The sequence below is a fragment of the Phyllosticta citribraziliensis genome (genome assembly GCF_038025025.1).
Source record: "Phyllosticta citribraziliensis strain CPC 17464 chromosome Unknown J3D65scaffold_1, whole genome shotgun sequence".
Lineage (NCBI taxonomy): Eukaryota > Fungi > Ascomycota > Dothideomycetes > Botryosphaeriales > Phyllostictaceae > Phyllosticta > Phyllosticta citribraziliensis.
The window spans coordinates 3,221,198-3,248,223 of NW_027117338.1; the positions used below are offsets into that span (position 1 = coordinate 3,221,198).

Sequence of the window (27,026 nt, forward strand, 5' to 3'; positions counted from 1 at the left end):
TGTTTCGCCGGCCCGACGTCGCTCACCGCCCATGACTCAGGTCGAAATGATTCCCAGTCACTGGCGAGACACATGTAGCGGGGCAGCCCTGTAAACATTCCTCGACCCTCACCACAATCTTTCCTCTCCCTCCTCACCACCCTACAACTCTCCAAAATGCTCGACATTCAAGATTTCATTACCGAGCGCGGCGGCAACCCTGAGAAGATCAGGGAGTCGCAGCGCAAGCGTGGCGCCTCGGTCGAGGTGGTGGACGAGATTATTGCCATGTGGGAAGATCACAGGAAAAGTGCGTCTCGAGCCCTCCACCGTTGTGACAGTCCAGGCTGATCCATCCCACAGCCAAGTACGAGGCGACGCAGATTAGCTCCCAAATCAACCAGACGCAAAAGGAGATTGGCCAAAAGAAAAAGGCCAAGGAGAGCGCCGACGACCTGCTGAAGCTCAAGGAGGAATTGACCAACAAGAAGAAGGCGCAGGAGGACCTGGCCGCGGAAAAGGAAAAGGCGCTTTTCGGTGCGTGCGATGCTGCTTGGGTGACGGCCCAATGCGACTGGTGGACTAACGGCGCGCAGCCAAGGTCAAGACTGTCGGCAACTATGTCCACCCCTCGGTGCCCGTCAGCAACGACGAGGACAACAACGAAAAGATACGGTCATGGGCGCCCGAGGGTGTGACGGTGGAGAAGAAGGACTGCCTCTCTCACCACGAGGTGCTGTACCGCCTCGGTGGTTACGACCCGGACCGCGGCGTCAAGGTTGTCGGCCACCGTGGTTACTGCTTGACTGGCATGGGCTTGTTCTTGAACCGTACGTCTCTCGCTACAATGACGCTACGCAGCTAATCTCGACAGTGGCTCTCATCAACTACGGCCTCGAGTTCCTGTACAACAAGGGCTACCAGCCCAACGCTCCCCCCTTCATGATGCTCCGGGATCAGATGGCCAAGACGGCACAACTCGAGCAGTTTGACGAGGAACTGTACAAGGTCACGGAAGACGAGAACAACAAGGACACGGACAAGTACCTGATTGCCACCTCGGAGCAGCCCCTCTCGGCCCTCCACGCGGAAGAGTGGCTCCAGCCCGCGGAGCTCCCCATCAAGTACGCCGGCTACTCGACGTGCTTCCGCAAAGAAGCCGGCTCGCACGGGCGCGACGCGTGGGGCATCTTCCGCGTGCACCAATTCGAAAAGATCGAGCAGTTCCTCATCACCAAGCCGGACGCGTCGTGGGAGGCGTTCGAGAGCATGATGGCGACGGCCGAGGAGTTTTACCAGACGCTGAAGCTGCCGTACCACGTCGTGGCCATTGTGTCGGGCGCGCTCAACAACGCCGCCGCCAAGAAGTACGACCTCGAGGCCTGGTTCCCCTTCCAGGGCGAGTACAAGGAGCTCGTCTCGTGCTCCAACTGCCTCGACTACCAGACGCGTGAGCTGGAGATTCGCTACGGCACCAAGAAGCAGACGGCGGCGCGCAAGGAATACGTGCACGCGCTGGTACGTCTCCTCCCAAACCCTTCCCCCCACTAATCTCCTTACCTCCCCACCTCTCTATTTACCCATCCGCATACTAACACTCACACCCTCCTCCACCCAGAACTCCACCCTCGCCGCCACCGAGCGCTGCCTGTGCTGCATCCTCGAAAACTACCAGACGCCCGACGGCTTCACCGTCCCCGAGGTGCTCCGCAAGTACATCCCCGGCCAGCCCGAGTTCCTGCCCTTCGTCCGCGAGCTGCCCAAGGACACGACGTCGGCCAAGGCGGCCGGCAAGGCGGCGCCGGCTGCTGCGCCCAAGCCCAAGGTCGCCGCGCCCGGCGAGGCTGCTGATAAGCTTAAGGATCTCAAGGTTTAGATGGGTCTGGGCCTGTGAGTGAAGATTGGCATGGATGGAAAAGATGTAAAGGAAGGGAAAAGTTTTGGGGATTGGCGCTGGATGGATGGATGTACGGACAAGGTACGGTGGATCAGAAGGGTCAGGTCACTGGATGCATGCATGCATGTGGGGTTGCCGATTGAATTGAGCGCGTAGACGAACCAACAAATCAACCAACGTACGAACGAACGAACGAAAGTTGCACTGCTTTTCTCTCCTGCTTTTCCTTTTATTTACCCTCCTTGCATTGCCCGCCCCCTGATTGCCGCGGTGACATCCTCCATCATTATGCTGTAATGCTATAATGGAAGTCGTCGTCGTCGTCAGAAGATGCATGTGAGCGGAAGCCTCCTTAACCGCCTGCATATAAACGGTAATGGCAGAAAGAGATAGAAATAAGAGAAGAGAAGAGAACAGCAGAAGAGACGCAGCAGTAGGAAGGAGTCGACGCGTGTAACTGCTCTGTAGGCAGTGGCCGCGGAATTTGAGTGGAGCGGCCTGGAGTAGAGTAGAGTATGTGCCGGCGGCGGCGTATTTATGTACTCGCGGCCGGCCTGACCGGATACGGTGGGTTTATCACGCGGTGCGCGGCCTCCTGACCGACACCCTTCCTTGCTTGCCTATGACATGCCAGGCATGGCGTATCTTGTGACGTACGCTGCGCTGTGCTGCGCTGCCTGAGCTTCTGATTCTGAGTGTGATATAGTTGTGATTCCGACGCACGTGGAGGCTGGGCTGGGCTGGGCTGGGCTGGGCGCTGTGCTCTTGCTTTGATGACAGGCGGCGTGGGAGGGAAAAGCTCGTAGGACTAGCGGCCAGTGTGAAATGGATGTTGAGAAGTGATGGAGATGTGTGAGGAGTTGGGCCGTGGAAGAGGAACAATGATGGCACTCAACACTTGCAGAAAATGGCGGGCGCCAATGTACGGGAGGAGGTGGAGGTAATCTTTTTCTATGTATTTGGCATTTGCGCTCCGTCTCTTTTAGTTTTACAGCTCAGCGTGAGCAGTGAGTGGGTGAGGTGCGCTTCTTTGGCGTGTTCTCGCTCTGGCCTGCTCAGGGGCATGTCTGCCCTGCCTGTCCATCCACCTCCCTCCCCCATGGTGCCTCCACGCTCCCTCCGTTCCTCTCGCAACAGCAGCCCGCTTACTCCGTGGTCGTCTCCGTGGTCGTCTCCGTCGTCGTCTCCGTCCTCTTCTTTTTGATGCCCTCGTCAACCCACTCGCACGCGCGCCACCCCCTGACGGCCCAATTCTCCTCCAAGGTCTGGCCAGGCGAGAGGTTCTCTCCGATCGACTTGACATTCTCTTTGATCAGGGCGTCGCACTCTTCGAGCGTCTGTGCCGCGAGCTGCGGCTGCGGCATCTTGTCAGACGGGACGAGGAGGCGCTGAGCAAGGGCAACGGCATGGTGGACGGGGATGACGCGCATGAGGCGATGCTCGGCGACCTTGAGGCGCTCGTAGCGGACCTTGATCACCTCCGTCGACGACGGCTTCTGCACAGCGCCGCCGTAGATTTTGATGTTGTTCAGCAGGCGCTCGGCGCCCTGGCGCAGCTCGTCCAGCGCCTTTTCGCGCTCCTCTGGGATCTTTGGCGCGTAGCGGATGTGATGGACGGCCAGCAGCTCGAGGGGCGCGGCGATGGTGAGCGGCAGCGTGCGCAGGTCGCCGGGCTTGACGGCGCGCTCGCCGCCCGCGTGCTCCGGCGCCTCGAGATAATCGGCCACCTGGCGGACGCCGGTGAGGGCGCGCATGAGGGCGCGGCGCGACCAGCGCCCGGCGACGGCCAACTCTCGCAGGCCCCACAGCAGCGTCGACAGCAGCTCCTCCGTCTGGATGCGGATGCCCGTCTCGTGCGCGCGCTCCACCATGCGCAGCACGGCGTCTTGGTGGCCCTGGAACCATGCCTTGCGCACCACGCTGAGCACCTGGCTGGGCGACAGCTTGATTCCCGCCTTTTGGTAGCCCACGAGCAGCCGCTCCACGTTGGCCCAGTCGCTCGGCGTCTGTGCCAGCGTTATCACGCTCTTGAGCGTCCCCCATTCCGATGGATGGTCCTTTTGCGGGTCGAGCGGCTGCAGTCGGACGTCGGTGCCGCCAATGTGTGCGACTACGGGCTCTTCTTCGTTTTCGAAGAGCTTTCGGTGTTTTGAGCCATAGACGATTCTGGTTTCCCGCGGCGTCAGATGCTTGGGGATGATGATGCGGTCGCGCGCGATTTGGAGTTTAGTGTCCAGTTCGTCACTCGAAGACCGGTCGAATTCGGGAATAGCTGGTAGTCATTCGTTAGCCGTGCTCCCAGGACGTGATTTATCATTTCGTGGTTCACCGAGAGGGTTGGTGAAATTGGGTTGGCATACTGGCTGGGCGAGCAGCAGTGCTGCTAAAGGTTCGCCGAGTCCATTGTGACAGGGCCGTGCGGCCGAATCTTGCTGAAATCCTCATGTCGAGGTTGTGCGGGTCCTCAATGATAGATTTCCGGAGAGCGAGGTCAGTTCAAGTCGTCCGCGAGCTTTCGGCGGAGCGCCCGGTTGCCGCAGTTTTTCCGGCAGCACTTCATGCCTCAGGCCTTTATTCGGTTCCGTCAAAACCTCAATCATGGCACGCACTGCATGACAAGATATTGAAATTGCTAGTTGCATGTCATGTACTTAGAAAAGTCCTTCTTCTACCCAAGGTAGCTACCGCCTGCAAAGCTACAATTACAAGATTCCGCCCCCTTGATTGACCCTCCATCTAAACCGTCTCCCTAAACTCCAAGTCGACCCTTTCATAGTGGTCCAGGAAGCCCTGGAAGATAGCAACCCCGAGTCCAGGGTCCAAGCTACCCGTGGTGGCGCGGATGCTGTGCATGCTCAGCTGCGGGATACCAGCGTCAATGGCTCTGATGCCAGTGGCGGCGCTGAGCATGGGCCCAACGGTGCCGCCGCTACGGCTGTCGTTGCGGATCTGGAAAACCTGCAGCTCCTGCTTGCTCTCTTCGGCAATGCGCTGCATGAGAGCTGTCGACACCGAGTCGGTCGTCATGTGGCCGTTGGAATCGGCGGAAAGCACGAGACCAACGTTGAGGCGAGGTGAGTGATGGTCGAGGTAGGCGTTGAGGAAGTTGGGGTTCACAGCGTGAATGACGTCGCTGGAGACGATGAACGAGTTGGCAAAGGTTTGCGAGAGAAGCGAGGGCGTCGGGAATCCCGCGAACGAGTCGATGATGCGGTCGATGGTGGCCGGGAGGAAGTTGGATCTCGCGCCCTGGCGGAGAAGACTGCCAATTTCTTCGTCATCAAAGAGGCCAACAACCTTGATGCCCGAGGAGCTCCTGGTTGCTTGAGAAGTTTCGGGCTTGACACTGTTCAGAAGAGCCTGGACGGCGGCCCATGAACACAGCTTGTCATCGACGCGGGGAGCAAAGATGAACTCCTTTTCAATACCGCCCACTTGAGAAGGCTGTGTGTCAAAGAGTTCCAGCTCCCAGTTGACAATACTGGTCGACTCGATGCCCAGCTGTTTCGAAATGGCCTGAACAAGCTTTGGCGGCTGCGTTGCAACAAAAGATCTGCCGGGGCGGAAATAGGGTTCAGAGTCCTCAACGCTCTTTCCTCCGTACAAATCGCTGTTGTCGAGCCCGATGATGGGCACCATCTGCGTCTCCTTGTTGAATGGTCCTTGCGCCGCAGCGCCAAAGTGAGGAGCCAGTGTGGGAATGCGAGCAACTGCAGTTGTCAGCATTATCCTAGACTGCCCCAGATGTGTTTGAAAGGATGTCTAAGCACAACGAAGAATCGCCAGGAAGTATTCAGCTCCTCGCGTCAGTGGTATGAAGCATCTGACGACACTTTGAGGTCATCGTTGCGTGTCACACGATATTTCGGCACATGCGGTGTCAACTTACTTGGCCAGTCAAGCTTCACCAGCTTGGAGACAATCTTGCCCGAGTCTTCCTTCACCAACACTCTTCCGCCAACACCCAGGTCCCTATCCCACCACGTGCTGTTCAGCGCACCCGCATAGGGCGCTACGCCCAGCTGGACGTATCCAGACTTTGTTCTTAGTTGTGGGACAGGCTTGAGCCTGGCACACAAAGCATCGATATGACCTGCCAGGATGGCTGCGCCGTTACCTGGCTCGTAGTCCGGTCCAACAGCGAAGGCAATGAGCGACGATCCATTACGCTCGACATAGTATAGACCGCCCTTGTTCAGCTTCCAGATATCGCGCTCCGACAGCTTCTTGAAGCCTGCAGCCTCGAGGTCCTTTGCCACTGCGTCGACGGCGTGAAAGACGGTAGGGTTTTGGGTCAAGAAGTCGCAGAATGGCTGCGTATATTCCTCTGGCTTGACTGTCTTGATCTCTTCGGAGGTCTTCCTGGACGGTTCCAGCTTGGTCGGTGGCTGATGGAGCTCGGGGATAGGCGTCTGGGGCACCTTGGGAGGCACCGCTGGCGGCTTCGCTTCGGGGACAGGAGCGAGGAATGGCGAGTCCCTGTAGAGAGTTTCGTGGTCGAAAGGTTCGGGGAAAAGGTTTGGCCAGGCGCGCTGCTCGCGATGGGTCATGTCTGGATGCCAGCTGAACCTCTGGTAAGGCAGATGCATCGAGGCGGAGGACTGGGTCTTGCGGAGAGTGGGGTGGTTCCTCGTCATGGTATTAGATTTCGAAATGGTCTGTCGGTGCGGATGATGTAAAGCCGAAAGGTACCTGGAGAAGAGGCGAGGAGAGGAAGAGAGGATGGAGTGAATGAGGAGGAGTGGGTTGGGTACAGTAGGGTGGGTTCTTGGGCGATGAGAGGGTGCCTGGAGTTGCTGGGGGAGCTGCACGTGGTGGTGTGCACGGGGCATCGGGCGGATTTAGCTTCGAGCTCCCCGGTCCAGGTCACCTAATCCGATTCCTCGACCACCTCTCCTCTCCTCCGTCCGACTTCTCTTCACCCACCCACCTCAGCATCACTAGACACCCAGACCATCTGTCACAACTTGACTCTGCATTCTCAAACATTGCCCATCTCTCTCCCCTCAAGTTCATGCACGCTGCCGACCCTCAAACGCCAACACCACCAATGACGAGCAAACCTCTCAGCATTTCGTGATGCGACCTTCTACATCGGGCAAAAATGAATCATCGAGTCAGCCCCAGTTTGCGGAGCAAAAGTTTGTTTTCTTTCATCATGTCTCCTTTCATTTTGTAACACTGGGCTACTACTCAGAGCTTCCATCCCTTCCTCGTCGCCAGAGCAGTTTCCTGTCTCACGCCCAAGTCTTCAAGAATCTCTTCACTTCCTCCTCCTACTACCAACATTCTCAAGTCCCGTGAAATTTGTTCGACAGTCGCGCCCACGCCGCTCCTTGTGTATCCGGCGCCGCCAAAAATCTGCTGGGCCTCCCTATTCGCCATCTCCACCAACCTGCCGCCTTGCACCTTGATCAACGCAATTCTTCCTGCAATGTTGGGATCTTGCCACTTCATCTCGGAGCTTTGCACATGGTACGCAATCTGCTCCAGCCAGGCCCAGTGCGCCTCGACCTCGCGGGCCATGGTGGCAATCTTGTGCCGTATGATTTGATTCTCAATCAACGGCTTTCCAAACGTCTCTCGCCGGCAGGCGTAGGTGAATGCGTGCGCTAAACACGTCCGCGCCTTTCGATTCATTCCCACGGCCATGGTGAACCTTTCGCGGTTGAAATTTGTCAAAATCATCTTGAGGCCCTCATTCTCTCGTCCGATGAGATTCTCCGCAGGAACCCAAACATCCTCCAGCTCGACCCAACTTGCACCTCCGGCCTTTTGCCCGCTGTTTTCGATGCGACGCCAGGAAAGCCCCTGACTGTCCATTGGAATCACCAACACGGAAATGCCATTTGCTCCGGACCCTGGCGGCCCGGTCCGCACCGCCGTCACCATGTGCGTCGCCCACGGGATCCCCGTAATCCACTTTTTAACCCCATTGACGACATACCACTCTTTCCCATCCTCTATCTTCGTCTTTTCTGCCGTCGTCGTCAACGCCGCGACATCGCTTCCTCCTCTAGGCTCTGTCACGCCAAGCGCAAACGACGTGCTCCAATCAAACAACCTGGGCAACCACTTTCTCTTTTGCTCCTCGCTACCCCAGTGGATGATGGGCGGCGCCGCAATCACGCTCGCGCCCTCGAGACTCGTCCCTACGCCACCTTCGATCCGCGAACCCTCGTCCACCATGATCAGGTAGTGAAATGCGTCCAACTCTTCCCATGGGATCCCCGCCGGATTTCCTACCCATCCGGGCCGGTACGCCGGAGGCACGTCGCTGTAGGCAACGCCGCTACGTGCCCAGGCAAGTGCTGCATCACGCGGCGCCGAGCCGGCAGCCTCCCAGTCTAGAGCATAAGGCAAGACGTTGCTGTCAATGAAGGTTCGAAGGGCTGCCTGAAGGCGGTAGTGAGACGGCTTGTAGTAATGCGACGAGAGGCTGTGGAAGGCCGGTTCCGCCCATGGGCCATGAGGCGTGCGGTTAGAAGTCTCATGCCCTCCTTCCTTGGTGGGTGACCCCGCTGGTTTAGGAGTCATGGTGGTGTTGTGGGATGAAATTGGGCGATTGACACCAAAAGAGTTGTTGAAAGCGACTGGTGAGTGGTTCTTCAACACTGACTGACCGCAATAAGAGAAAACATCTGGAACGATACCCTGCCTCGGGTGTGACGTGCAAGCCGGCAGCGAAGACCCCGCCGCCCCGCACTCCACTTTGCCGCTCCAAAACAGGAAATGAGCGACGATGGGCTTGAATGGCCTCGGTCGAGGCTCTACTATCTCACTGCAAGGTCGATTGATTTCTTCTGGACCTCGTTTGGAATCTTGAAAATTCGCTGAATTAAGCATCATCCCTCCTTGGTAAAGGAGGAGTAGTAAGTTTATATACAAGGTTTTTTCTTCTTCTCCGTCTCTTACAACATATCCATCCGTACAATTGACCTCCCAAACCTTTTCATATCACCCCTTAGGGGCACAGCGTCAGCGTAAACGACGCATCCGACGTACAAGTGTACAAATCAGGCTGCACAACATCAAAGTTGCCCTGGCCCCCCTGAATAGCATGGCACGCAGAATCGGTACTGCTCATGGAAAACGCATCGCCAACGGGGCTTCCACCATCCTCGTACACATCGTAGTACACGATGGTGCGCTCGAGCCTCGTCTCGTAACCCAGAATCTGACTGGGGTTGTCGCCCTTCCACATCTTGATGCGCCAGCCGTCGGTGCTGTGCTCGCCGGCCGACGACGAGCCGCCGGACGGGATGCTGAATTGGTTTTGCAGCGTCCGCCCCGTGCTGGTTTGCTGCGTTATCGCCGTCAGGGCGTACGCGCAGTTGTTGACGACGTTGGCGGTGCCGACGGCGGCGACGGTGGCTGAGAGGGCCGCGGTGAGGAGGGCGAGGGCGCGGGGAACAAACATGGCGATGGTTTTGTTGTGTTTGTTGTTTTTCGCGGAAAGGAATTGTTAAGTCGTCGGGGGGTGTAGAGAGAATGCCCCAGCGGATGCGTCGATTTGAGATGAGGAGTTTGTTTCGAGGTGAGGTACTCAGAGGAAACCCAAAAGAGGAGACTGATTTGCTTTCTAGCTTGCTTGCTGCAGAACACCCACCACCCGACCTCCCTCACACAATATATACCTCTCCTCCCTCCTCCACATCTTCCCCCAAACCCCCCAAAACGGCCTCTGCCCTGCCGATCGCGTCCTCCACCGCATCTTTTTTCGCCTGGCTTGGCTTGGGGGCCGCGGCCAAACCTCTCGGCCCCTTCCGCCCCATCGACCATTAACCATAACTCAAACGAGCTGCCGATCGTCCAAACGAGACGTTCTGGCCCCCAAAGGCCGAGCGTCTGTGCCAGAAAAGCGGAGGGATCGTCCGCAAGGCGCCGAGATGGGTGACTCGCGAGTCGTAAGGCGCAACCGAACTGTTGCTGTGTTTGGTTCTCGGCTGTGGGGTTGGGGCGTGAGGTGCGCCAGGCACTGACTCGACGTCGACGGCTTTATAGGGTCGCGAAAAAGTGCTGACTGGGTTTGTTCTCTTGTTCCTGTTTTCTCTGCTGATAATATATCTAGCTCGAAGTAGTATTATGTCGTTTGTCTCTTGCCAATGGCGTCGAGTTAAGCGGCGACGACACCTCAACGAGGACACGGAAGTCAGATTTCGCAGCGAAGAAAAACACGCAAAAGGAGCTGTAGAAGGTGGCTTTGGATGGCCCATTGGACGAGAGCAGAGTGACATAGGTCTCTTCCAACACATCTGCCTATCCAAAGCGCGCATCAATCTCCCGCGTTCCCTACATACACATTTTACAAATCGCCGCGCCTACCAAACCAGAAGCAAGGAACCGATCATTCGCACCACCAATTCTCAATACCAGCCTCTCTATCCCAGGTCCCTCCACCCTCAGCCAATCATCCACACAACGTCCACGTCAAAGACGCCCCATCCGCACAACTATGCGACGTACTATCCCCAGTCGTTTGATACGGCGTAGTACACGAAGTAGACTGCGCAGGACACGTTATGGGGACGCAATCGCCATTGCTCGACGCCACCGTGTACGACCCGACGTCGTTGCCGCCGATGCTGGCTACGTCGTAGTACACCATGCCGCCCGCGGCCGTCGCCTCGAGGATGAGCGGCTTGGCCGCGTCGGTGTAGACGCGCACTTCGAGGGCGTCGGCGCCGTAGGTGATGGGCGCGGCTGTGGCGCCCGCGGCCAGCGTAAATGCGCTGCCGGCGTCGAGGGTGAGGGCGTTGGAGCATTGGTTGATGACTGTGATGGTGCCGGTGGCGTGGGCGGTTGTGGATAGAGCTGCCGTGAGGACGAAGAGGTGGCGGAGAGAAGACATGGTGTAGTTGTGTGAGAGGAATTGGTTGGTGGTGGGTTGGAGAGATTGAAGGTATTCGTGCGGTTGGGATGATTGCTCCATGGGGAAATGCACGAATTTAAGTACTGTTTTTGGATTTGCTGACTGCTATCTTGCCAGACGCCCCCAACTCGCCAGGGGCTGAAAAGTCACGGCTTGGTGTGACAGTCTCATCCTTCTTCTCTCCAAATAGACCGACCTCTTCCCGGCGTCTCAGAAACCTTCAGGAACAAGAGCAGAGATGCCATTGACCACAGCGGCCACGACCGAACTTCCAAAAAATAAACCGTCCGCCTCGAATAATCCAATCACCCGCACAGCGTCCAAGTAAAAGCCGTCCCCGGCGCACACATGTAGGTCGAATTTTCGTCCGTCGGCGTGATATTCACATCCGCGCCATCAACGCCCGGACAATCGGCACTGCTCGTCGTCAGGACAAAGTCATTGCCGATGGCGCTCCCGCCGACGCTCTCGAGAAAGTCGTAGTAGACTTCGTTCAAGTTGATAAGGGCCTCAAAGGCCAGGTAGTCGATGCTTGAGTCCGTGTAGGCGCGCAGGTGCAGCGCGCTGTCGTTGTACTCGAAGGCCGCGGACGTGGCGCCAACGGCGAGTGCCGATGTCGATATTGCGCTGGAGCCGCGGAGCTCGTCGATGGAGACTGCGTAGCTGCACTGGTTGACGATGGTGATGGTGTTTGCGGCGTGGGCCGTTGCGGAGAGGGCCGCGGTGAGGAGGGTGAGGAAGCGGAGAGATGGCATGGTCGTGTTGAGGTGGTTTGTTGGATAGATGTCTTTGGTGGAGTCTGTAGAGATGTTTGAGGTTGATGTGATGATGAGGAGCTGTATGCCCGTTTTTGCATGTTTAAATATGCCACTGGACTTCGCGCCGTTGTTGTGCAGTGCTGAGGAAGCGTTCGGTGTGCCGACCTTGTTCTCTTGCCCTAGCCCCTACCTTCCGCGGATTTCTGCCTACGCATCAACTGATAACAACTAACTATGTCCGCATGGAGCAAAGCAGCGGCCGCTAGATGGTTCAATTGGGAGCTTTGAAATGTTTTTGTGGGTCATGGTCTGCTACTCCACCTCTAGCGGATGGGGCCGGGGGCCAAAGGCCTTTTCTATTGCTGATCCGGCTATAGGTAGCAGAAGCGAGGTCCGGTTTTGTCATGGATCTTCGCTGTCTCAAGTCGGGTCGGTGGACAACAGGGCGCTGCTGGGACTACAGCCCTATCGAATGGGTTTGGCCCCCATGCCTCCTGGCAGGAGCCGGTCGGTGCCTGGCGATCATTAGGGCACGAGTTTGCTCGGCTCTTGCCCTCCGCGGAACCAGTAGCTGGTAGCCAATTGATGAGGGTAGCTTGGGAGAAGCCCATCTGCTGCCCTGGAAAAATGGTGTAGCCTGGAAGTGTTCCCTCTCGAGGTCGTTCTGCGTTGGAGGCAATCATGGCGAGATTTTTCTCGCGGCGAGTCAACGTAATAGTTGTGATTTCTCTCCAACCGTAGAGGATAGTGGAAAAAACATGAAAGTCGAAATTGCGATGTTGACAAACGACGTGGTAGTGGTATGACGTTCTGCTTCACGGGAAAAGGGCGCGATTCAGCGCTAAGCATTAGCGAACCAAACCTGACTAGCATCGCGAACCGCGACAACAACTTCCAGCAGCGACCAAGTCCACGACGGCACAACGGCCCAATTTGATTTCCGACAAGTAATTTCGACGGTACCCTTTTGGAAAATGGCCGTCTTCGAGGTCTTGAAGCCAGGGCCAGTCCTGAGCCCACGTCTCGGCTCGCTTTCCCTCCCAGGGAAATCTGCAATCCCAACGCCTCACTACATCGCCAACACTTCACGCGGCGTGGTACCGCATCTCTCGCAAGACAATCTCGAAAAGCACACAAACATCAATGGACTCTACCTGGGTCTCGAGGACTGTAAGATGCCGCAGCAACCCAACTTCCGCAGCACACGACACTGATTCCCCTGCTCTCGCGAGCACAGAACAGTCATAGAAAAAGCGCCGCAAGAAACACCTCCCGTCTTCTCAACGCCATGTGAGAAGGCGCAAGACTCGCCACTGCGCCGCTTCATCGCCGTGCGCGACGAGCAGCTGCTGGTCCTGGGCCCGCGGCGCGTCCCCGCGCTCGACTCGCCCGGCTCAAACACCAACGCGGGCATCCAGATCCACACCTCCGTCGGCCACCGCGCGCTGTCGTCCGAGTACTACGCCTCGGCCGCCATCAAGCTGTGTCCGGATGTCGTGGTTGGATTGGGCGATGTCATGCCTGGCCACCCCAACCCCAGTTTGAAGCGTGTCGAGAAGATGGGCGATCGCACGGCCAGGTGGATGAAGGATCTCGTCGGCGCCGTGTCGCACGCCTCGCGCAACGGCGGCGAGCGCAACGGCAGCAATACGAATGGCGACGGCCATGCTGATGCCAACACCAACGGCATCGACGCACCCTCATCTTCATCCCACAGCCCCGCCATCTTCGCGCCCATCCTGCCCATCGAGCCCGAACAGCAGTCCTACTACCTCTCCGACCTCACCTCCTCCCCCCTATTTCCTCAACTATCCGGCCTGGCACTCTACTCGCCATCCTCCATCGCCTCGATCCCCGCCAAGCTCTCACACCTCCCGCGGCTCTCCCTCTCCAACCCGCCCACGCCCGCCAAACTGCTGCACGAGATAGCCCAAGGCGTCGACCTCTTCACGCTGCCGCTCGCCGACGCCGCAACCGACGCCGGCATGGCGCTGCTCTTCTCGTTCCCCGCGCCTGCGCACCCTCCCACCCCTCCGCACAAACTGCCGCTCGCCCTCGACGCCTGGTCCCCCGCCCACGCAACGGCGCTCACGCCCCCCTCCCCCTGCTGCCCCGCGCCCCGCTGCTACACCTGCCGCACGCACTCGCTCGCCTACCTCGCGCACCTGCTCTCCGCCAAGGAGATGCTCGCCTGGGTCCTCCTCTCCATCCACAACCACCACGTCCTGGCGCACTTCTTCGCCGGCGTGCGCCGCGTCCTCGCCGCGCCAGACGGCGCCGCGGTATTCGAGGAGGAGCGGCGGCGGTTTGAGAGGGTGTATGAGGCGGAGTTGCCGGTGAGGACCGGGACGGGGCCCAGGGTCAGGGGGTACATGGTGAGGAGCCGCGGGCCGGGGGAGGCGCGGCGGAATGAGAGGGGGTTTGCGGGGTTGGCGTTGGGAGAGGGGCAGGGGGAGGGGGAGGGGGAGGGTTCTCAGGCAGTCGAGCAGCCAGACGAAAACGACGACGTCACGACGCCCGGCGAGGCGGGCGCAGGCGAGGCGCGGCAGCTGGTCGACAGGGGGTTTGCGGTTGTTGAGACGTAGACATTTCTCTACCTACCTACCTACCTACTTACCTGCCTACCTTATCTAAACGTAGGCAATTAGGCGCAGATGCATGCAGAGCACATGTAATAAATATTCAGCCACCCATCCGCCTCTCGCCACACATCGCCAGCAGACCGACGTTCGTTTACATACAGGTTGGCAAGGCAGGGCAGCGCAGGTATGGTGGGAGGGAGACCTAGGTCCTAGCTCTACAAACGGCAGTTTGCCTTCTGCATGCCGTCCTCCTGCCCAGCGGCGGCGGCGGCGGTCGTCTGCACTTGGTTGTAGAGTCTGGTCTGCCTGTCTGTCTGACTACGGACATGTCCTGTCTGTGCCTGCCATCGTCCTCTCTGATGCCGGCGGCGCCCAAACTAAAGCAAAACAAACCAAACCAGACCCACTGCCGCCACCGCCGAACAAAAAGCGCGTCATGCATGCCACGGCATCTCCCGCAAACCGACCCAACTCACTCACCAACTGTGTCTCTCACCTCCGCCCCTTACCCCCCCGTCCAGATGTCCATCGTCGTTGCCGTCCCCAATAGCCGGGCAGCGCCGCCCTCATCGTCATCATCGGCATCATCGTCGTCACCGAGCCCTTTCTGCATGCATGCATGCATGCATGCATATGCAAGCAGCGACAGAAACCAAACCAAAACCAAGACGCAGATGCAGACGCAGACAGCAGCTTGGCCTTTGAAGCTTTCCTTGTTTGTCGATCCGCCGCGCGCGGGAGTGGCGATGTGAGACTGATACCGAGAGTGAGACAGTGAGGTGGTGAGACATGTCAGAGCGCTGTCATTTGATATGGTGACGCGCTTTGCTTTGCTCTGGGAAAGGCAGGGTAGGGCGGTTGCGAGGTGAGGCGTTGGAGGACATGGCTAGGTTCTGTATGTAGGCGAGTAGGAGAATGCCTCCAGTTGCTTGAGATGACCCTATCTGTCTGCGCGCACTCCCTCGCGCTCGAGAGCTTCGCCTGGCGCGTTTGGGCGTCGTGCGAGCGTCTTGGAACCGGTAGGGTGACATATTTTGTTGTTGTCGAGGTGCGAATGCCGTCTCGTAAGCTCAATCGCATTGAACAAGTCAATCTTCATCGCCGTCTTGCTCGCCCTCTGCAGCCATCTGGTCGTCGTCGCTGTAGTCGGGCCCCATGAGGTCATCGACGTCGTCGTCCTCGGCGTCCGAGTCGCTGTCGGTAGCGCCAGACGCGTCGCTGGCGTCGTCTTCGCTGTCGGCGTCCTCCGCCGCCGCCGCCGCCGCCGCTTTTGCTTGACTAACAGAAGTCTGCTGGGTCGATTGCTCCGGCGAGTCGGCGCCAGACTGCTCTGCGGCATTGACGTCGTCCGGCATGTCGTCGTCCGCTCCGTCGAGGGCGGCAATGTCGGTCGGTTCCAGCTTGCTGACCCTGGCCTTGGCGAGGTTGCGAATGTCGCCGGCCAATTTGGTCTCGTACTCTGAGATGACCTTGCGGCGGCCCACCGCGATATCGGCAATGTTCTCTGCCGTGATGGCGTCGGGGAACAGCTCGATGCGCGTGTAGTCTTCGTCTCGCGGGACGTTGCCTTTGATGATGACGCCAATCTTTTCGCGCATCAGGACTTTGATCTTGGCCCACGTGCCGTTGAGGAACCACCCGTCGGACTTGATCTGCCGGGCTGTTAGTTTTGCGTCTGCGATGAATGTACTGTCGAGACTTACGTTGCATGTTTTTCGCAGTTTGTTCGTGTCCAGGATGCGCCGCAGCTGGCGGTCGGTCACGTCGCACACCTGCCACACCTTGCCGTCCGGGACGAGCTTCTTGCCGTCAAACATGTGAGTGAGCTTCTTAGACCCCTTTTGACGGCCCTCGCGCCGGAAGACGGTCCTCGAGTCCATCCACTTGTTGGGATCCTCGTTCGACTCTTTGCCCTGTGAGACGGGAATCTTGAACATGACGGTCTGGTACATTCTGTACTTGGGGTCGGTTCTGGGGTCCACGCCGAAGCGGATCAGAGTGTCGCGCCAGGGGCCCGAGTTGAACGAGTAACCGACGTAGCCGTACGAGCTGCGGATCGAATCATCTGTGGGAGCTTGAATGTTATTGTGCAGGTAGCGTTTGGTCATGATGGGCCTCTCCTCCAACAGCGCCCGTATGTTGGCAATGGTCTCGCGGATGTGGGGTTCCAGCGACTCCTCGCGCGGCAGGGGGACAGGAGACTCATGGGGCACCTTTTTGGCATCGATGGAGATTGTGTGCAGAATGAACTTGCGGCCGGCGGTGGGATTGTATGTAATCTCACGGCCCTTGTCGTCTTGGATGAGCTTGACTGCCGGATTCTGGCGGTACGAGTAGTTGTAGGGCACATCGACGCCGGTGAATTGCGGCGAGGGGCCCACGTCTTGGCCGGGCTGATGATTGTCTCTACCGTCGTCCAGCTTGAAGTGCTTGAGTTTGGAGTACTGAAAGGGCAAGATGGAGTGGCGCAGCGACTGGGCGAGCGACAGCTGGGAAGTGGCATACTGGAAGTCGGGCAGGGTGCGGAAGCGGTGAGTCTCGTGATTGACGCCTACAGCTTGCACCGAGTAATTGTCAGGATGGTCGCGCAGGCTCTGCAGCAGCAAGAGGGGATCAGTGTGGGCGGCGTCATGCGGGCGCGGATCGTCAATCCACGGGTCGTCGGAGCCTCTCTTGCGCTTGCGGCCCGTACGCTTGGGCACAGTCACTTTGATCAGAAGGTTGCGCGTCTTTACGAAATTGGACATGACGGGCTTTGCCATGACATCGCCCGGGCGCAGAGACGCGCCAATGGTCTTTTGCCTGTTTCTGGTCTGCAGGAACTGGGTGGGGGTTAGCATCGATCAAGCGAGAACGAGGGCATGCGCAACTCACCTTGTCGACGACGACAGGCCCGCCCAGCGACTGGAGGCCATTGTCAATGTTCTTGACGATGCATGGGTGCTCCAGACTTACGACATGGTCGCGAGGCACGGCGAGGGCGGGCGCAGGGGCGTCGGCAGGACCATGGAGGGCGGCAGACGGGCTGGGCTGGAGGGCGCCATCGTCGTCGTCGTAGAGGTCGTCGAGCAGCTGCTGTTCGTCGTCCATGATTGATCTGGAGATGAGGGGCCTGTAGCTGTAGGTGTTTGAGAAGTGCCTGTCGCAGCAGTGGGTGGTTCGGGTTGCGCTAGGCCCGCATGGACCGGACCCTACCCTACCTATGGACATCACCACCTCCTCGATTGCAGTACCGCCCGGCACCTGGACCTGGACCTGGACTTGGACCTGGACCTGACCTCGCCCTCCCGACTCGGCACTGCACTCACTGCAAACACCACCTCCACCACGACACCACCATCTCCATCTCCATCTCTCGTCTGCTCCCTGCCTGAAACCTGTCCATCTGCACCCGACCCGACCTGACCCAGCGCCCCTCCCTCGGTGCCTCGTCGGCCCTTTGCCGTCACCCTACCACCCATCAGCGCAGCGCAGCGCACCGCACCGCAGCCGTCCCGTCAGGTCGCCTACCTACCTACCTACAACCTACAGCACCTACTACCTACCTACAACCGACCTACCTTGCTCTGCCTCTCCTCCGCACTGCACCGCCTGCGTCCAATCCCCTCGCCCATGCCGACCTCGACGTCCTAGCAATTCGAACGATCCAACCCTGCGCCAGTCGCACGTCGCCATCCCCCCGTCTGCCTGCCCTGCTGCGTCGGGCCTCGAGTCCTTTGACATCTCCACCCGCCGACTTCCTTGGTCCTCGCCCGCATCCTCCAGCGCGTCTGCGCAACCTCTAGCCATGAAAGGCTTCCGCCAGAAGTTTGTAAGTCGTCAATGCCGCGTCCCGTCCCTACCCACCTCCCTCGCCTCTCGCCTCGCTCCGCTCCGCTCCCATCTCATCTGCCCCGGCTGACGTCTGCCGCCGCCAGTCCGACAAGCTACGTAACCACGAGTCCAAGTCGTCCTCAAAGAAAAAAGACCAGTCCGGCACCGCCTCTCCCTCGCACGGCGGCTCTGGCACCCACTCTCCTGCCGGCTCCGCCCACGCAACACCCACTTCGTCAACCACACAGCTGCCAATCGACCCGCGCAGCAAGCCTCTCCCCGGCGCTGGCGACAATGCCGCCTCGGCCAGCCATGCTGCTGCTGCTCCTCAGCCCGGTCAGCCCGGCGCCCCCAACTCCCTCACACCTGGATCGCAGTACATGGCCGGACAGCAGATGGCTCAGGGATCCACCAATAACGGCATGAGCGGCGGTGGCCCTGGCACACCCACCCGCGCTGGCCAGCCGCTGGCGCCGAGTGTTGTCATCAGTCCTAGCGCTCCTGTAAGTACCCCATGTCTTAAACACCCTGCGCTTCTAGACTAGCCCACCACCTCTCCCGCAAACATTCAATCGCCTGACTGGACTCATCTAGCACGTCCCTCCTCCTGGAGCTGCCGAGACCATGCCCGGCGACCTCTTGCCCCCCAAGGCCGGCAGCAAATCCTTGCTCTTCGACCGCCTGCAGACGACCCCAAAGGACGTTGCCGAGGGCATTAGGACGCCCAAGCGCCAGCACTCGTCTCGCTTCGACATTTCCGACCAGAGCAAGCGTGAGCTGGAGAAGCTGCCCGGATTCCACGAGGTGGCACCCAACAAGCGCGAGGAGCTGTTTATGCAAAAGATTGACCAATGCAACATCATCTTCGACTTCAACGATGCCAGCGGCGACATGAAGTCCAAGGAGATCAAGCGCCTCGCCCTGCACGAGCTGCTAGACTATGTCGCAAACAACCGACAGGTCATCACCGAGCGCATGTACCCCCGCGTCGTCGAAATGTTTGCCAAGAATCTTTTCCGTCCCATCCCTCCGCCCGTCAACCCGCAAGGCGAAGCGTTTGATCCCGAGGAAGACGAGCCGGTCCTCGAGGTCGCTTGGCCGCACATCCAAGTCGTGTACGAATTCTTTTTGCGATTCATCGAGAGTCAAGACTTCAACACCAACATTGCCAAGCAATACATTGATCACTCTTTCGTGCTCCAGGCAAGTTTGCGCCGCCGCTGGAAATTGGGCACAAGCTAACCGATGGCAGCTCCTCGAACTGTTCGACTCTGAAGACCCACGGGAACGCGACTTCCTCAAGACCACCCTGCACAGAATATACGGGAAATTCCTAAACCTCAGATCCTACATTCGGCGGTCCATCAACAACGTATTCTTCCAATTTATATACGAGACGGAACGGTTCAACGGCATTGCCGAGCTGTTGGAGATTTTGGGTTCCATCATCAACGGCTTTGCGCTGCCATTGAAGGAGGAGCACAAGCTCTTCTTGACGCGCGTCCTCATCCCTCTGCACAAAGTAAAAAGTCTCAGCATGTATCACCCGCAGTTGGCCTACTGCATTGTGCAGTTTTTGGAAAAGGACGCGGCATTGACTGAGGAGGTAGGTCACGTTTAGCGCGATTGTCACATGCACCACTAACGGCTTGGCAGGTTGTTTTGGGTCTTTTGCGCTACTGGCCCAAGGTCAACAGCACCAAGGAGGTCATGTTCCTGAATGAGGTCGAGGACATTTTCGAAGTCATGGACCCCGCCGAATTCGCCAAGGTCCAGGAACCGCTGTTTAATCAGCTGGCCAAGTCTGTTGCCAGTCCTCACTTCCAGGTTTGTTTGAAGGGTTCAATTCAAGAGACTTCGCTAACGGTGGCAGGTTGCCGAGAGAGCCCTTTACTTTTGGAACAACGAATACTTTTGCAACCTGGTCAGCGATAACGTCGAAGTCATCCTCCCCATCATGTTCGCCCCGCTTTACGAAAACTCCAAGGGACACTGGAACCGGTGAGTCGTTTTGCACCAGTCAGAGGTCATGCGCTAATCCAGACCAGGACAATCCACGGCATGGTCTACAACGCAATGAAGCTCTTTATGGAGGTCAACCCACAGTTGTTTGACGAGTGCTCGCGCGAGTACGCGGAGAAGCAGCAAAATGCCAGCAAGGAGCAGCAGTCGAGGCAGCAGCGTTGGGACAAGCTCGCCGAGCTGGCAGCATCCAAGAAGACGGGGAAGGTGAACGACAAACTTCCCCTCCCTGCCGCGGGATCAAAAGGCGCATCTCCACTGCGGGTCGAAGACTCTGATCCGTTGAGCCAAGACAGTCAAAGGAGGTTAGAAGCTCTGCGATTGCAGGACGACGCCATGTCCAACCGGGAGCGGAAGCCCAAAGACTATGCGGTACGTTAGTCTGTCTTGATAGTCCACACGATGCATTCTTGGGAGCGTTTCAATTCTTCATCCAAACCCCGCTTTGTATACACCTTTAGAGCAGTTTTTAGAAAACATTCCGTTTCTCGAGACACCGCCTGTAGGGAACAGATGTGAAAAATTGTTGTTTTCGTTGTTGCGGGCGGGGGGACAGACGGCAGCGTCACGGGGTGGTGTGGGACCAACTAACTGCGGCCTTTTCGAGCAGAGGCGCCACCGTCAGTCGACGTCCGCAGACGAGAGCCGGCGGTCAGGAGGAGGAGGGGGGCGGCGTCGAAGCGGCAGTCGGCCCGGGTCATCATCTGGGACGGCGACGACGACGACTGCAGCCGCAGCCGCAGCAGCCTCGAGCGGATCTCGGCCCAGCTCTAGCAGCAGCACAACAAAAAGAGGTGGATGACGAAGGCGGGCAGGCAGGCAGGCAGACAAGGGGTTCAAGAACGGAAAACGTGTATTATTTCCTTGAAGACATTCGGGGCGGTTTGGTGGTGAAGGTGGTGAAGGTGGTGGGTTGGCGTCTGGAGTGTCTTTTTTCTTTTTCCTGTTTTCTTTTCTCATCTCATCTCATCTCATCCCATCCCACACATTCGGCATCACATCATCACCCACCCTTTTCGCAGGCAGGCTGTTGAGCTGTGGCCTGTCAGTCTGTCAGTCCGTCAGTCTCTTTGGCCATCGACTCGCACTCGCACCCGCACTCGGACGGACATGAGGAATTTTGTGAACCACCAAACCAAGGGAGGCATCGGCATGGACGGACGGACGGACGGACGGATGGGCAAAGGTATCGGATGGTCGGTCGGTCGGGTCGGGCGGTCGGGCACTTTTCTGGATTGCTTGGGTCATCATATCATGGGGGGGACAGCAGCAGCAGAGGCAGGCAGGCACTGAAGGAAAGGGTACCTAGGGACAGCAGGCAGGCAGGCAGGGGCATCTTTTTGTCGTCTTTTGATGGCCGTGGCTTTTCTTTTCTCGCTCAAACATAATGTCGTCTTGTCGGTCAATCAGTAAGTCGGTCTGGGGGCGGGGGGCGTTTTTGTTTGTTTGTCTTGTCTTGTTTGGGCGGAAAGATGGACGCAAAATGATGGATGGGAGGATTAGGGAGGAAGGGGAGGGCAGGGTCGGGCAGGCAGGGGTTTCTAATAGGTTTTTGTGTCTGTTGTTTGTTATCCGTCCGTCCGTCCCGTTGAGTATCTGTCTGTCTGTGTGCGTCTCTCTGTGTATGTGTGTGTGGGGGCGCAGAGAGAGGGAACGAGAGAGAGAGAGAGAGAGAGAGCATTATGTAGGTCATCTTGTTGTTGCTCTCTGCTTGCTATTAAACACGCCCCTCGTCCACTCGTCCACTCCATCTTCTTTCTTCTTCTGCTTTTGTCGAAAATGATTGATTGGTTGAATTATTTGACAAATAAAGAGAGTGATTGGCTCGGTGCTGTTTAAGAGATAGACAGGCAGGTAGGCTGGTTAGGTATGCACGTATATATCTAGTATCATCGCATTCTTTCTTTCTTTCTTTCTCCCTTCCCTCGACTCGCCCATGCCATAAAAACTACGTGCGTGTTGCTGCTGCGCCTCACCTCCGCCACCGTCGTCTGACGTCCCATCATTTCTGCAAACAGCCCCCAGACGCGTCCCCGACTGCAGGCGGCAGCTAACCACGTGCGGCAACCCAACACAACGGTAGCAGGGGGGGTGGCTGTGGGCTGTGATGTCAAGAGAGTCTTGGGAGAAGGCGGTGGATGGATGGCGTTGATTGGCCACGCTTTTGCTGCTTTGTTTTTTTCCGAGGCGCGGATTGTTTGGGGAGGTGGGGATAGAGGGAGGAAACGAGAGGGAGAGGGGAGTGGTGGGTGGGTTTAGGCTAAGCTGTTGGTTGGTTGGTTGGGCGTTAGGACGGGCGTGCTGTTGGTGCTGCATGTAGGGACATGGAGGTAGTGAACAGAAGGAAGGAGAGGGAGGTGCCTCGGCTGTTGCAAGCGAGAGGGCGGCGCCCATTGGCTGCGCTGCGCTGCCTGGTGGTGGGCGGTGAGGCGATTCTGCCGCCAATGGATGGGCCGGGATACACGGGCACAGCAACGCTCTTGTTCCCAGTCCGAGCCGCCAAGCGCCAATTTATGCTTCACGTATCCTTGGGTTCCGTTCTCCTGAGCCCCCGGGCTGCACTGCGGACTGCGGACATTCGCAACGCGGAGGGAATGGCAGCGGAGTGGGCGGACGGGAGGGAGTGGTGCGGTGGCTCAACGGCCGCGTCCAGCTCAACCGACCCGACGCAGCCGACGGACTTGACGGCCGAGTGGACGGGACGAGATTTTGTTGGCCCAGTGCAGCCAGGGGAACTGCAAAAAACGAGCATAGCTGCCAATCTCCGCCGCCGGGCACCCCTTAAACCGCCACCCTTCTCTTTTTTGTTGGTGATTGTCTGTTGTTTGTCGACCTCTGACGTCCTCCGTCCCTGTCCCTGTGCTGTCATTCCTGCGCAGAAGGAACGTCTCGTCTCGGCCTACCGCACCCTGCCCGCCCTGCCCTGTCGTCGTGTCGCTGTCTGTCTGTCGCAAACACCACCTCCCAGCTCCAGCAGCCCACCAGCTCGACGCTATCTTAGCACCCGCTGCTCCTCCCGTCTCCCGTCTCCCGTCCCTCAGACCTTGACGCCGCCCTCTCGTCACCTTCCCTCGACGCCGCAAAAAAAATTCCCACCTCCTCAGCCATGTCGACGCCCGATTGGATCCAAGTCGGCCTGCCGACCCTCGACCGCCCCTTCGGCATTGCTCTGTGGCCCATTTTCGAAAAGGCCTTTGAGACGGTCCAGGGCTACCGGCCGCAGGACTTTCGCTTCGTCGCCGGCGAGACGCCCATGTCGACGGTGACGGCCACGGTCGCGACGCTCGCCTCGTACTACATTATAATCTTTGGCGGCCGCGAGGTCATGCGGAGCCGGGAGCCGCTGAGGCTCAATGGCCTGTTCAAGGTGCACAATTTTTACCTGACGGCCATCAGCGGCGTGCTGCTGGCCCTCTTTGTTGAGCAGCTGCTGCCCGAGCTGGTGCGCAACGGCGTCTTCCACGCCATCTGTAGCTACGATGGCGGCTGGACTGACAAGCTGGTCATTCTTTACTACGTGCGTGCAGTTTTCTCCCCTGGGCACAATCGCGAGGAATGCTGACGCCCCCCACCCGCTGCAGCTCAATTACCTGACCAAGTACCTCGAGCTCATCGACACCTGCTTCCTGTTCCTCAAGAAGAAGCCCCTCAGTACGTTCAATGGCGCGCCAATTGCCACGACCGCTCGCTAATCCGATGCCTCTAGCGTTTTTGCACACTTACCACCATGGTGCCACTGCGCTGCTTTGCTACACCCAGCTCGTGGGCCAGACTGCCGTTTCCTGGGTCCCCATCACCTTGAACCTGTGTGTCCACGTCGTCATGTACTGGTACTACTTTCAGAGTGCCCGCGGCATCAGGATCTGGTGGAAGAAGTACATTACCATTATGCAGATTATCCAGTTTGTGCTTGACCTCGGTAAGTTTTGTTTCCCCCCCCCCCCCCCCCCAAAGCGCGAGAAGAAAAAAGCTGACGGCCGCAGGCTTCGTGTACTTTGCTTCCTGGACCTACTTCACCTCGACCTACTGGCCCTGGCTCCCCAACGCCGGCCACTGCGCCGGCAAGGAGTTTGCCGCCTTTTCGGGCATCGCCATCCTCAGCTCGTACCTCGTCCTCTTCATCCTCTTCTACATTGCGACGTACAAGAAGCCGGTGCCCAAGACGCGCGGCCGCGCCAAGAGCGCCCTGATTGAGATGAAGGACGAAAAGGTGCCCACGGTCGGCGCGGTCCGCCGCCGTCTGAGTGGGGCCTCGTCTTCTTCCAATTCGCTGGCTAACGGCTACTCGTCACCCGCAGAGGCCGTGTCCAACGGTCGCGTCACCCGGTCCCGCAAGGCATAGATTCGCTTCTAGATGGCTGGCTGGCTGGCTGGTCGGCTCTTCGCGGTTGCCGAGGAGTCTTGTTTTTAGACGATGGGCGCCGGGTACCAAGGCAGGCCATTGATGTCGTATGTGTGGGCGGGCGACCCCCTCGCTGGCAGGTAGTCGCGGCTTGCCTGCCGTTCGTTGGCTTTGGATGATGGCTACGGGTAGAAGAAGGTGGACAGCGTGCGTGTGTGTCTCTAGAGGAACGGAGGGGAGTTACGGAGAACAAGGCGCGGCACTTGTCCGCAATGGCTGTCAATTCTTTTCTTTTGTTGGCTCCTTGTTTGCGTTTGGGTTGCGAGTCGGCCTGGCATCACTACATGTAGCAACACGATGATGGGCGGTGGCGGCGGCTGGTTTTGAGAGTTTCGAAACATCAGCACAGCCAGCCTGCTGCTGCTGCTGCTGCTCCATCATGAAAAGGGGACATGGCGGCACTGCTTCTTCTTCTACTTCTATTACTCTAGTACTACTCTCCTACTACAGCAGAAGGTACAGCTTTTGTAATCGAGGTAGCATATGCATAGATTTGGGATGGGAATGTACAGGCATGTATAGGACGAGCGGAAGACAAGGCGGATAGAAGGCCGGGGAAGACGTCTGTAACTGTAAGGTATGTAATGCAGAATGATTGGTTGGCAGTTGGAGAGCCAATTGCGTGGTGGACGAGTGGATGACAGGTGCACGTGATGGGGTGTGGGCAAAATTCCGGCCTGGCTGGCTGGCTGGCTGGCAGGTCGTCGGCATCGGTCGGCGAGGGAAGGATCCGTCACCGTCAGACCACCAACCATTAAACGTACATCACTTGGCTCTGGACCGAACCAGCTCAAATCAACGCATCCCACCCACTCCGTCGGCATCACATAACCTAACCCAACGACGACGCCGTCACGCCCCCGGCCCTCCCGCCCCCGCATCTCCCCAGTGCCAATTGATATAAACCGTGTCAAATGGCCGCCAGCGTCCTCCGCCTCGCGGCCCGCCGCGCTCCTGTTTTCCGCGCCGCTGCTGCTGCTCCTCGCGTTGCCGCGCCCGCCGTGAGCTCGCGCCTCGCCGCCGCCGCCGGCAGGCCCTTTTCCACCACCGTCGCCCGCTTCTCTGGTGACCACCAGGAGGAGAGCTTCGAGGAGTTTACTGCCAGGTACGAGGACCGATCATCATGACCGAGAGAGAGCCGCCGCCGCCGGTTGCGACGCCAATGGCCGCCCGCCCTCGACGCGGGACAGAATCTTCAACGACCGACCAGCCGGCGGCGTCGCAGAACCGAACCAACACCCACCAACCTCTCCCCCGCCCCGTATTGTGCTCGTGGACCTGCTGAACTGATGGTCGTCGTGGGGCTTGACAGGTACGAGAAGGAGTTTGACTCTGTGCAGGATGCCTTTGAGCTTCAGGTAGGTGTTTGCTCGGGTTTTTCCTGGCTTGGGCCTGTGCGCCGTGGCTGCGCCGACGACAGCGACGACAACAGCGACGACATGACATGGACTGACGACTGATGGCAGCGCAACCTCAACAACGCTTTTGCGTACGACCTTGTGCCCGCGCCCTCCGTCATCACCGCCGCCCTGAAGGCTGCGCGCCGCGTCAACGACTTCCCCACTGCCGTCCGGATCTTCGAGGGTGCGTTTGCTCTCCCACACCACGCGTCAATTCCCGCCCCAGCGCCTGGCAATTGGCGCGTCTCGCAACTCTGTGCGAACCAGATTGGCTGATATGTGGCTACTACTACAGGCATCAAGTCCAAGGTCGAGAACAAGGGCCAGTACGAGGAGTACCTGAAGGAGCTGGAGCCCCTGCGGGAAGAGCTCGGCATCGTCCTCAAGGAGAAGCTGTACCCGGAGGACGCATAAGCGACGGACACGGACGATTTGTGGTAATCGTTTGGGACGTATTGCCAACGACAATGCTGCTGCTGCTGCTGCTGCTGCTACCACCGCTGCTCCGATAATTAGAGCTGACTGGATCATCCGTCGTCATTCACGAGAGGGGGCTTCTTTTTGAATATGAGAGAGGATCAATCCGCCGGCCACATGCCAAGTAGAAAAAGAATCGGGGCAAACTCTACCTACCTACCCACTACCACAGAACAAAAGTACGCGGCGAGGTGCGACACTTGTATCACCATCATATCATCATCATCATCATGGCCCCGCGCGCGCGAGGCGGTTGTGCACGTACAAGAGTCGAGTTTTTCTTTCTTGGGGGCTGCTCCGAGCAATTGTACAGATCCATAATCTCACCTCTCATCTGCGGCGGCCCAACCACATGTTGTTCGCCTGCAGCTGCTGCTTACTCAGGCCTGACGGTCCAATTCTCGAATACGAGGCTTGATGCTGCCAATTGATTGTCGACGTGCTGCGATAATAATGTATCCAGGGTCGAGTCCTGCTCGTAGGCTGAACCCATGTGCCTTGGGACGACTCTCACATGCCAGCGAGCTAGGTACGGTGGCTAGCTCCATCTGACGTTACTCACGAAACAGCCTGCCCCTGGCAGCAGAGCATTTGCGTCGCTCTGATTGGTCCGTTTGAGGTCGGCCGGCATGGTGTGGAATATGTTTGTTTGGAGCGGGAGGATGGCGGGCTTGGTTTTTGGAGTGGCTTGCCGTGAGTTGTAGCTTGATTCTAAAAGGCATACTGGAGAGGCAGGCCAAGTCTTGCGTGGTGTTGATTCTGCAGCTCGCGGACCGCACGGGCCGGGGCCGGAGCCGGAGCCGGAGCTCGGCGACCCCCGCCCC

The 27,026-nt window shown here is 58.4% G+C and overlaps 13 protein-coding genes across 13 annotated transcripts; 6 read left to right on the plus strand and 7 right to left on the minus strand.

The window, feature by feature from the left end:
- Positions 1-5: 5 nt before the first annotated feature.
- On the plus strand, positions 6-2,082 carry J3D65DRAFT_611799 (seryl-tRNA synthetase, cytoplasmic). The gene is made up of 5 exons (XM_066798953.1): positions 6-289; positions 343-516; positions 576-809; positions 854-1,497; positions 1,598-2,082. The coding sequence occupies exons 1-5, from the start codon at positions 157-159 to the stop codon at positions 1,853-1,855; spliced, it is 1,443 nt and encodes a 480-aa protein (XP_066660340.1). The 5' UTR covers positions 6-156; the 3' UTR covers positions 1,856-2,082.
- A 549-nt stretch (positions 2,083-2,631) lies between these two features.
- On the minus strand, positions 2,632-4,405 carry J3D65DRAFT_49523 (uncharacterized protein). The gene is made up of 2 exons (XM_066796615.1): positions 4,237-4,405; positions 2,632-4,148 (listed from the first exon to the last, which is right to left on the minus strand). The coding sequence occupies exons 1-2, from the start codon at positions 4,319-4,321 to the stop codon at positions 3,022-3,024; spliced, it is 1,212 nt and encodes a 403-aa protein (XP_066660341.1). The 5' UTR covers positions 4,322-4,405; the 3' UTR covers positions 2,632-3,021.
- An 88-nt stretch (positions 4,406-4,493) lies between these two features.
- J3D65DRAFT_611804 (aspartyl aminopeptidase) lies at positions 4,494-6,676 on the minus strand. The gene is made up of 2 exons (XM_066798954.1): positions 5,766-6,676; positions 4,494-5,586 (listed from the first exon to the last, which is right to left on the minus strand). The coding sequence occupies exons 1-2, from the start codon at positions 6,511-6,513 to the stop codon at positions 4,613-4,615; spliced, it is 1,722 nt and encodes a 573-aa protein (XP_066660342.1). The 5' UTR covers positions 6,514-6,676; the 3' UTR covers positions 4,494-4,612.
- Positions 6,677-7,030: 354 nt separating this feature from the next.
- Positions 7,031-8,518, minus strand: J3D65DRAFT_611806 (acyl-CoA dehydrogenase-like protein). The gene has a single exon (XM_066798955.1). The coding sequence runs from the start codon at positions 8,411-8,413 to the stop codon at positions 7,070-7,072; it is 1,344 nt and encodes a 447-aa protein (XP_066660343.1). The 5' UTR covers positions 8,414-8,518; the 3' UTR covers positions 7,031-7,069.
- Positions 8,519-8,685: 167 nt separating this feature from the next.
- Positions 8,686-9,464, minus strand: J3D65DRAFT_611808 (uncharacterized protein). Its single transcript, XM_066798956.1, has one exon. The coding sequence runs from the start codon at positions 9,294-9,296 to the stop codon at positions 8,841-8,843; it is 456 nt and encodes a 151-aa protein (XP_066660344.1). The 5' UTR covers positions 9,297-9,464; the 3' UTR covers positions 8,686-8,840.
- Positions 9,465-9,915: 451 nt separating this feature from the next.
- Positions 9,916-10,785, minus strand: J3D65DRAFT_611811 (uncharacterized protein). The gene has a single exon (XM_066798957.1). The coding sequence runs from the start codon at positions 10,725-10,727 to the stop codon at positions 10,287-10,289; it is 441 nt and encodes a 146-aa protein (XP_066660345.1). The 5' UTR covers positions 10,728-10,785; the 3' UTR covers positions 9,916-10,286.
- A 268-nt stretch (positions 10,786-11,053) lies between these two features.
- J3D65DRAFT_599686 (uncharacterized protein) lies at positions 11,054-11,503 on the minus strand (the record flags this gene model as incomplete). Its single annotated transcript, XM_066797917.1, has 1 exon — positions 11,054-11,503. One exon carries the CDS (start codon positions 11,501-11,503, stop codon positions 11,054-11,056), a length of 450 nt encoding a protein of 149 aa, XP_066660346.1.
- Positions 11,504-12,403: 900 nt separating this feature from the next.
- Positions 12,404-14,359, plus strand: J3D65DRAFT_673794 (tRNA-guanine transglycosylase family protein). Its single transcript, XM_066803533.1, has 2 exons — positions 12,404-12,676; positions 12,749-14,359. The coding sequence occupies exons 1-2, from the start codon at positions 12,481-12,483 to the stop codon at positions 14,089-14,091; spliced, it is 1,539 nt and encodes a 512-aa protein (XP_066660347.1). The 5' UTR covers positions 12,404-12,480; the 3' UTR covers positions 14,092-14,359.
- A 1,240-nt stretch (positions 14,360-15,599) lies between these two features.
- On the minus strand, positions 15,600-17,076 carry J3D65DRAFT_543734 (RNA polymerase III transcription factor IIIC subunit-domain-containing protein; the record flags this gene model as incomplete). The annotated part of the gene is made up of 3 exons (XM_066796729.1): positions 15,600-15,740; positions 15,792-16,883; positions 16,912-17,076. Coding segments are annotated over 3 exons (1,398 nt in total), but the record flags the coding sequence as incomplete, so codon positions are not given.
- Positions 17,077-17,875: 799 nt separating this feature from the next.
- On the plus strand, positions 17,876-20,304 carry J3D65DRAFT_643929 (phosphatase 2A regulatory B subunit-domain-containing protein; the record flags this gene model as incomplete). Its single annotated transcript, XM_066802114.1, has 7 exons — positions 17,876-17,899; positions 18,006-18,404; positions 18,496-19,104; positions 19,154-19,507; positions 19,558-19,728; positions 19,775-19,902; positions 19,950-20,304. 7 exons carry the CDS (start codon positions 17,876-17,878, stop codon positions 20,302-20,304), a joined length of 2,040 nt encoding a protein of 679 aa, XP_066660349.1.
- A 714-nt stretch (positions 20,305-21,018) lies between these two features.
- On the plus strand, positions 21,019-21,746 carry J3D65DRAFT_49602 (uncharacterized protein). The gene has a single exon (XM_066796617.1). It carries the CDS (start codon positions 21,311-21,313, stop codon positions 21,704-21,706), a length of 396 nt encoding a protein of 131 aa, XP_066660350.1. The 5' UTR covers positions 21,019-21,310; the 3' UTR covers positions 21,707-21,746.
- Positions 21,747-22,911: 1,165 nt separating this feature from the next.
- J3D65DRAFT_49721 (GNS1/SUR4 family-domain-containing protein) lies at positions 22,912-24,512 on the plus strand. Its single transcript, XM_066796618.1, has 4 exons — positions 22,912-23,440; positions 23,505-23,574; positions 23,630-23,842; positions 23,907-24,512. The coding sequence occupies exons 1-4, from the start codon at positions 23,030-23,032 to the stop codon at positions 24,263-24,265; spliced, it is 1,053 nt and encodes a 350-aa protein (XP_066660351.1). The 5' UTR covers positions 22,912-23,029; the 3' UTR covers positions 24,266-24,512.
- Positions 24,513-25,239: 727 nt separating this feature from the next.
- Positions 25,240-26,139, plus strand: J3D65DRAFT_546048 (cytochrome c oxidase subunit VA-domain-containing protein; the record flags this gene model as incomplete). Its single annotated transcript, XM_066796798.1, has 4 exons — positions 25,240-25,430; positions 25,638-25,683; positions 25,792-25,909; positions 26,021-26,139. 4 exons carry the CDS (start codon positions 25,240-25,242, stop codon positions 26,137-26,139), a joined length of 474 nt encoding a protein of 157 aa, XP_066660352.1.
- Positions 26,140-27,026: the final 887 nt, after the last annotated feature.

What these genes read in the sequence shown, in the direction of transcription:
- J3D65DRAFT_611799 (XM_066798953.1), top strand. Translation starts at nt 157, where the DNA reads ATGCTCGACATTCAAGATTTCATTACCGAGCGCGGCGGCAACCCTGAG. An exon ending in GTGGGAAGATCACAGGAAAA is followed by an intron (nt 290 to 342) that starts GTGCGTCTCGAG and finishes TCCATCCCACAG; the next exon opens with CCAAGTACGAGGCGACGCAG. An exon ending in CATGGGCTTGTTCTTGAACC is followed by an intron (nt 810 to 853) that starts GTACGTCTCTCG and finishes TAATCTCGACAG; the next exon opens with TGGCTCTCATCAACTACGGC.
- J3D65DRAFT_49523 (XM_066796615.1), bottom strand. Translation starts at nt 4,321, where the DNA reads ATGAGGATTTCAGCAAGATTCGGCCGCACGGCCCTGTCACAATGGACT. An exon ending in CACTGCTGCTCGCCCAGCCA is followed by an intron (nt 4,149 to 4,236) that starts GTATGCCAACCC and finishes AATGACTACCAG; the next exon opens with CTATTCCCGAATTCGACCGG.
- J3D65DRAFT_611804 (XM_066798954.1), bottom strand. Translation starts at nt 6,513, where the DNA reads ATGACGAGGAACCACCCCACTCTCCGCAAGACCCAGTCCTCCGCCTCG. An exon ending in GGTGAAGCTTGACTGGCCAA is followed by an intron (nt 5,587 to 5,765) that starts GTAAGTTGACAC and finishes TGACAACTGCAG; the next exon opens with TTGCTCGCATTCCCACACTG.
- J3D65DRAFT_611806 (XM_066798955.1), bottom strand. Translation starts at nt 8,413, where the DNA reads ATGACTCCTAAACCAGCGGGGTCACCCACCAAGGAAGGAGGGCATGAG.
- J3D65DRAFT_611808 (XM_066798956.1), bottom strand. Translation starts at nt 9,296, where the DNA reads ATGTTTGTTCCCCGCGCCCTCGCCCTCCTCACCGCGGCCCTCTCAGCC.
- J3D65DRAFT_611811 (XM_066798957.1), bottom strand. Translation starts at nt 10,727, where the DNA reads ATGTCTTCTCTCCGCCACCTCTTCGTCCTCACGGCAGCTCTATCCACA.
- J3D65DRAFT_673794 (XM_066803533.1), top strand. Translation starts at nt 12,481, where the DNA reads ATGGCCGTCTTCGAGGTCTTGAAGCCAGGGCCAGTCCTGAGCCCACGT. An exon ending in CTACCTGGGTCTCGAGGACT is followed by an intron (nt 12,677 to 12,748) that starts GTAAGATGCCGC and finishes AGCACAGAACAG; the next exon opens with TCATAGAAAAAGCGCCGCAA.
- J3D65DRAFT_49602 (XM_066796617.1), top strand. Translation starts at nt 21,311, where the DNA reads ATGTCGTCTTGTCGGTCAATCAGTAAGTCGGTCTGGGGGCGGGGGGCG.
- J3D65DRAFT_49721 (XM_066796618.1), top strand. Translation starts at nt 23,030, where the DNA reads ATGTCGACGCCCGATTGGATCCAAGTCGGCCTGCCGACCCTCGACCGC. An exon ending in AGCTGGTCATTCTTTACTAC is followed by an intron (nt 23,441 to 23,504) that starts GTGCGTGCAGTT and finishes CACCCGCTGCAG; the next exon opens with CTCAATTACCTGACCAAGTA. An exon ending in CCTCAAGAAGAAGCCCCTCA is followed by an intron (nt 23,575 to 23,629) that starts GTACGTTCAATG and finishes CGATGCCTCTAG; the next exon opens with CGTTTTTGCACACTTACCAC.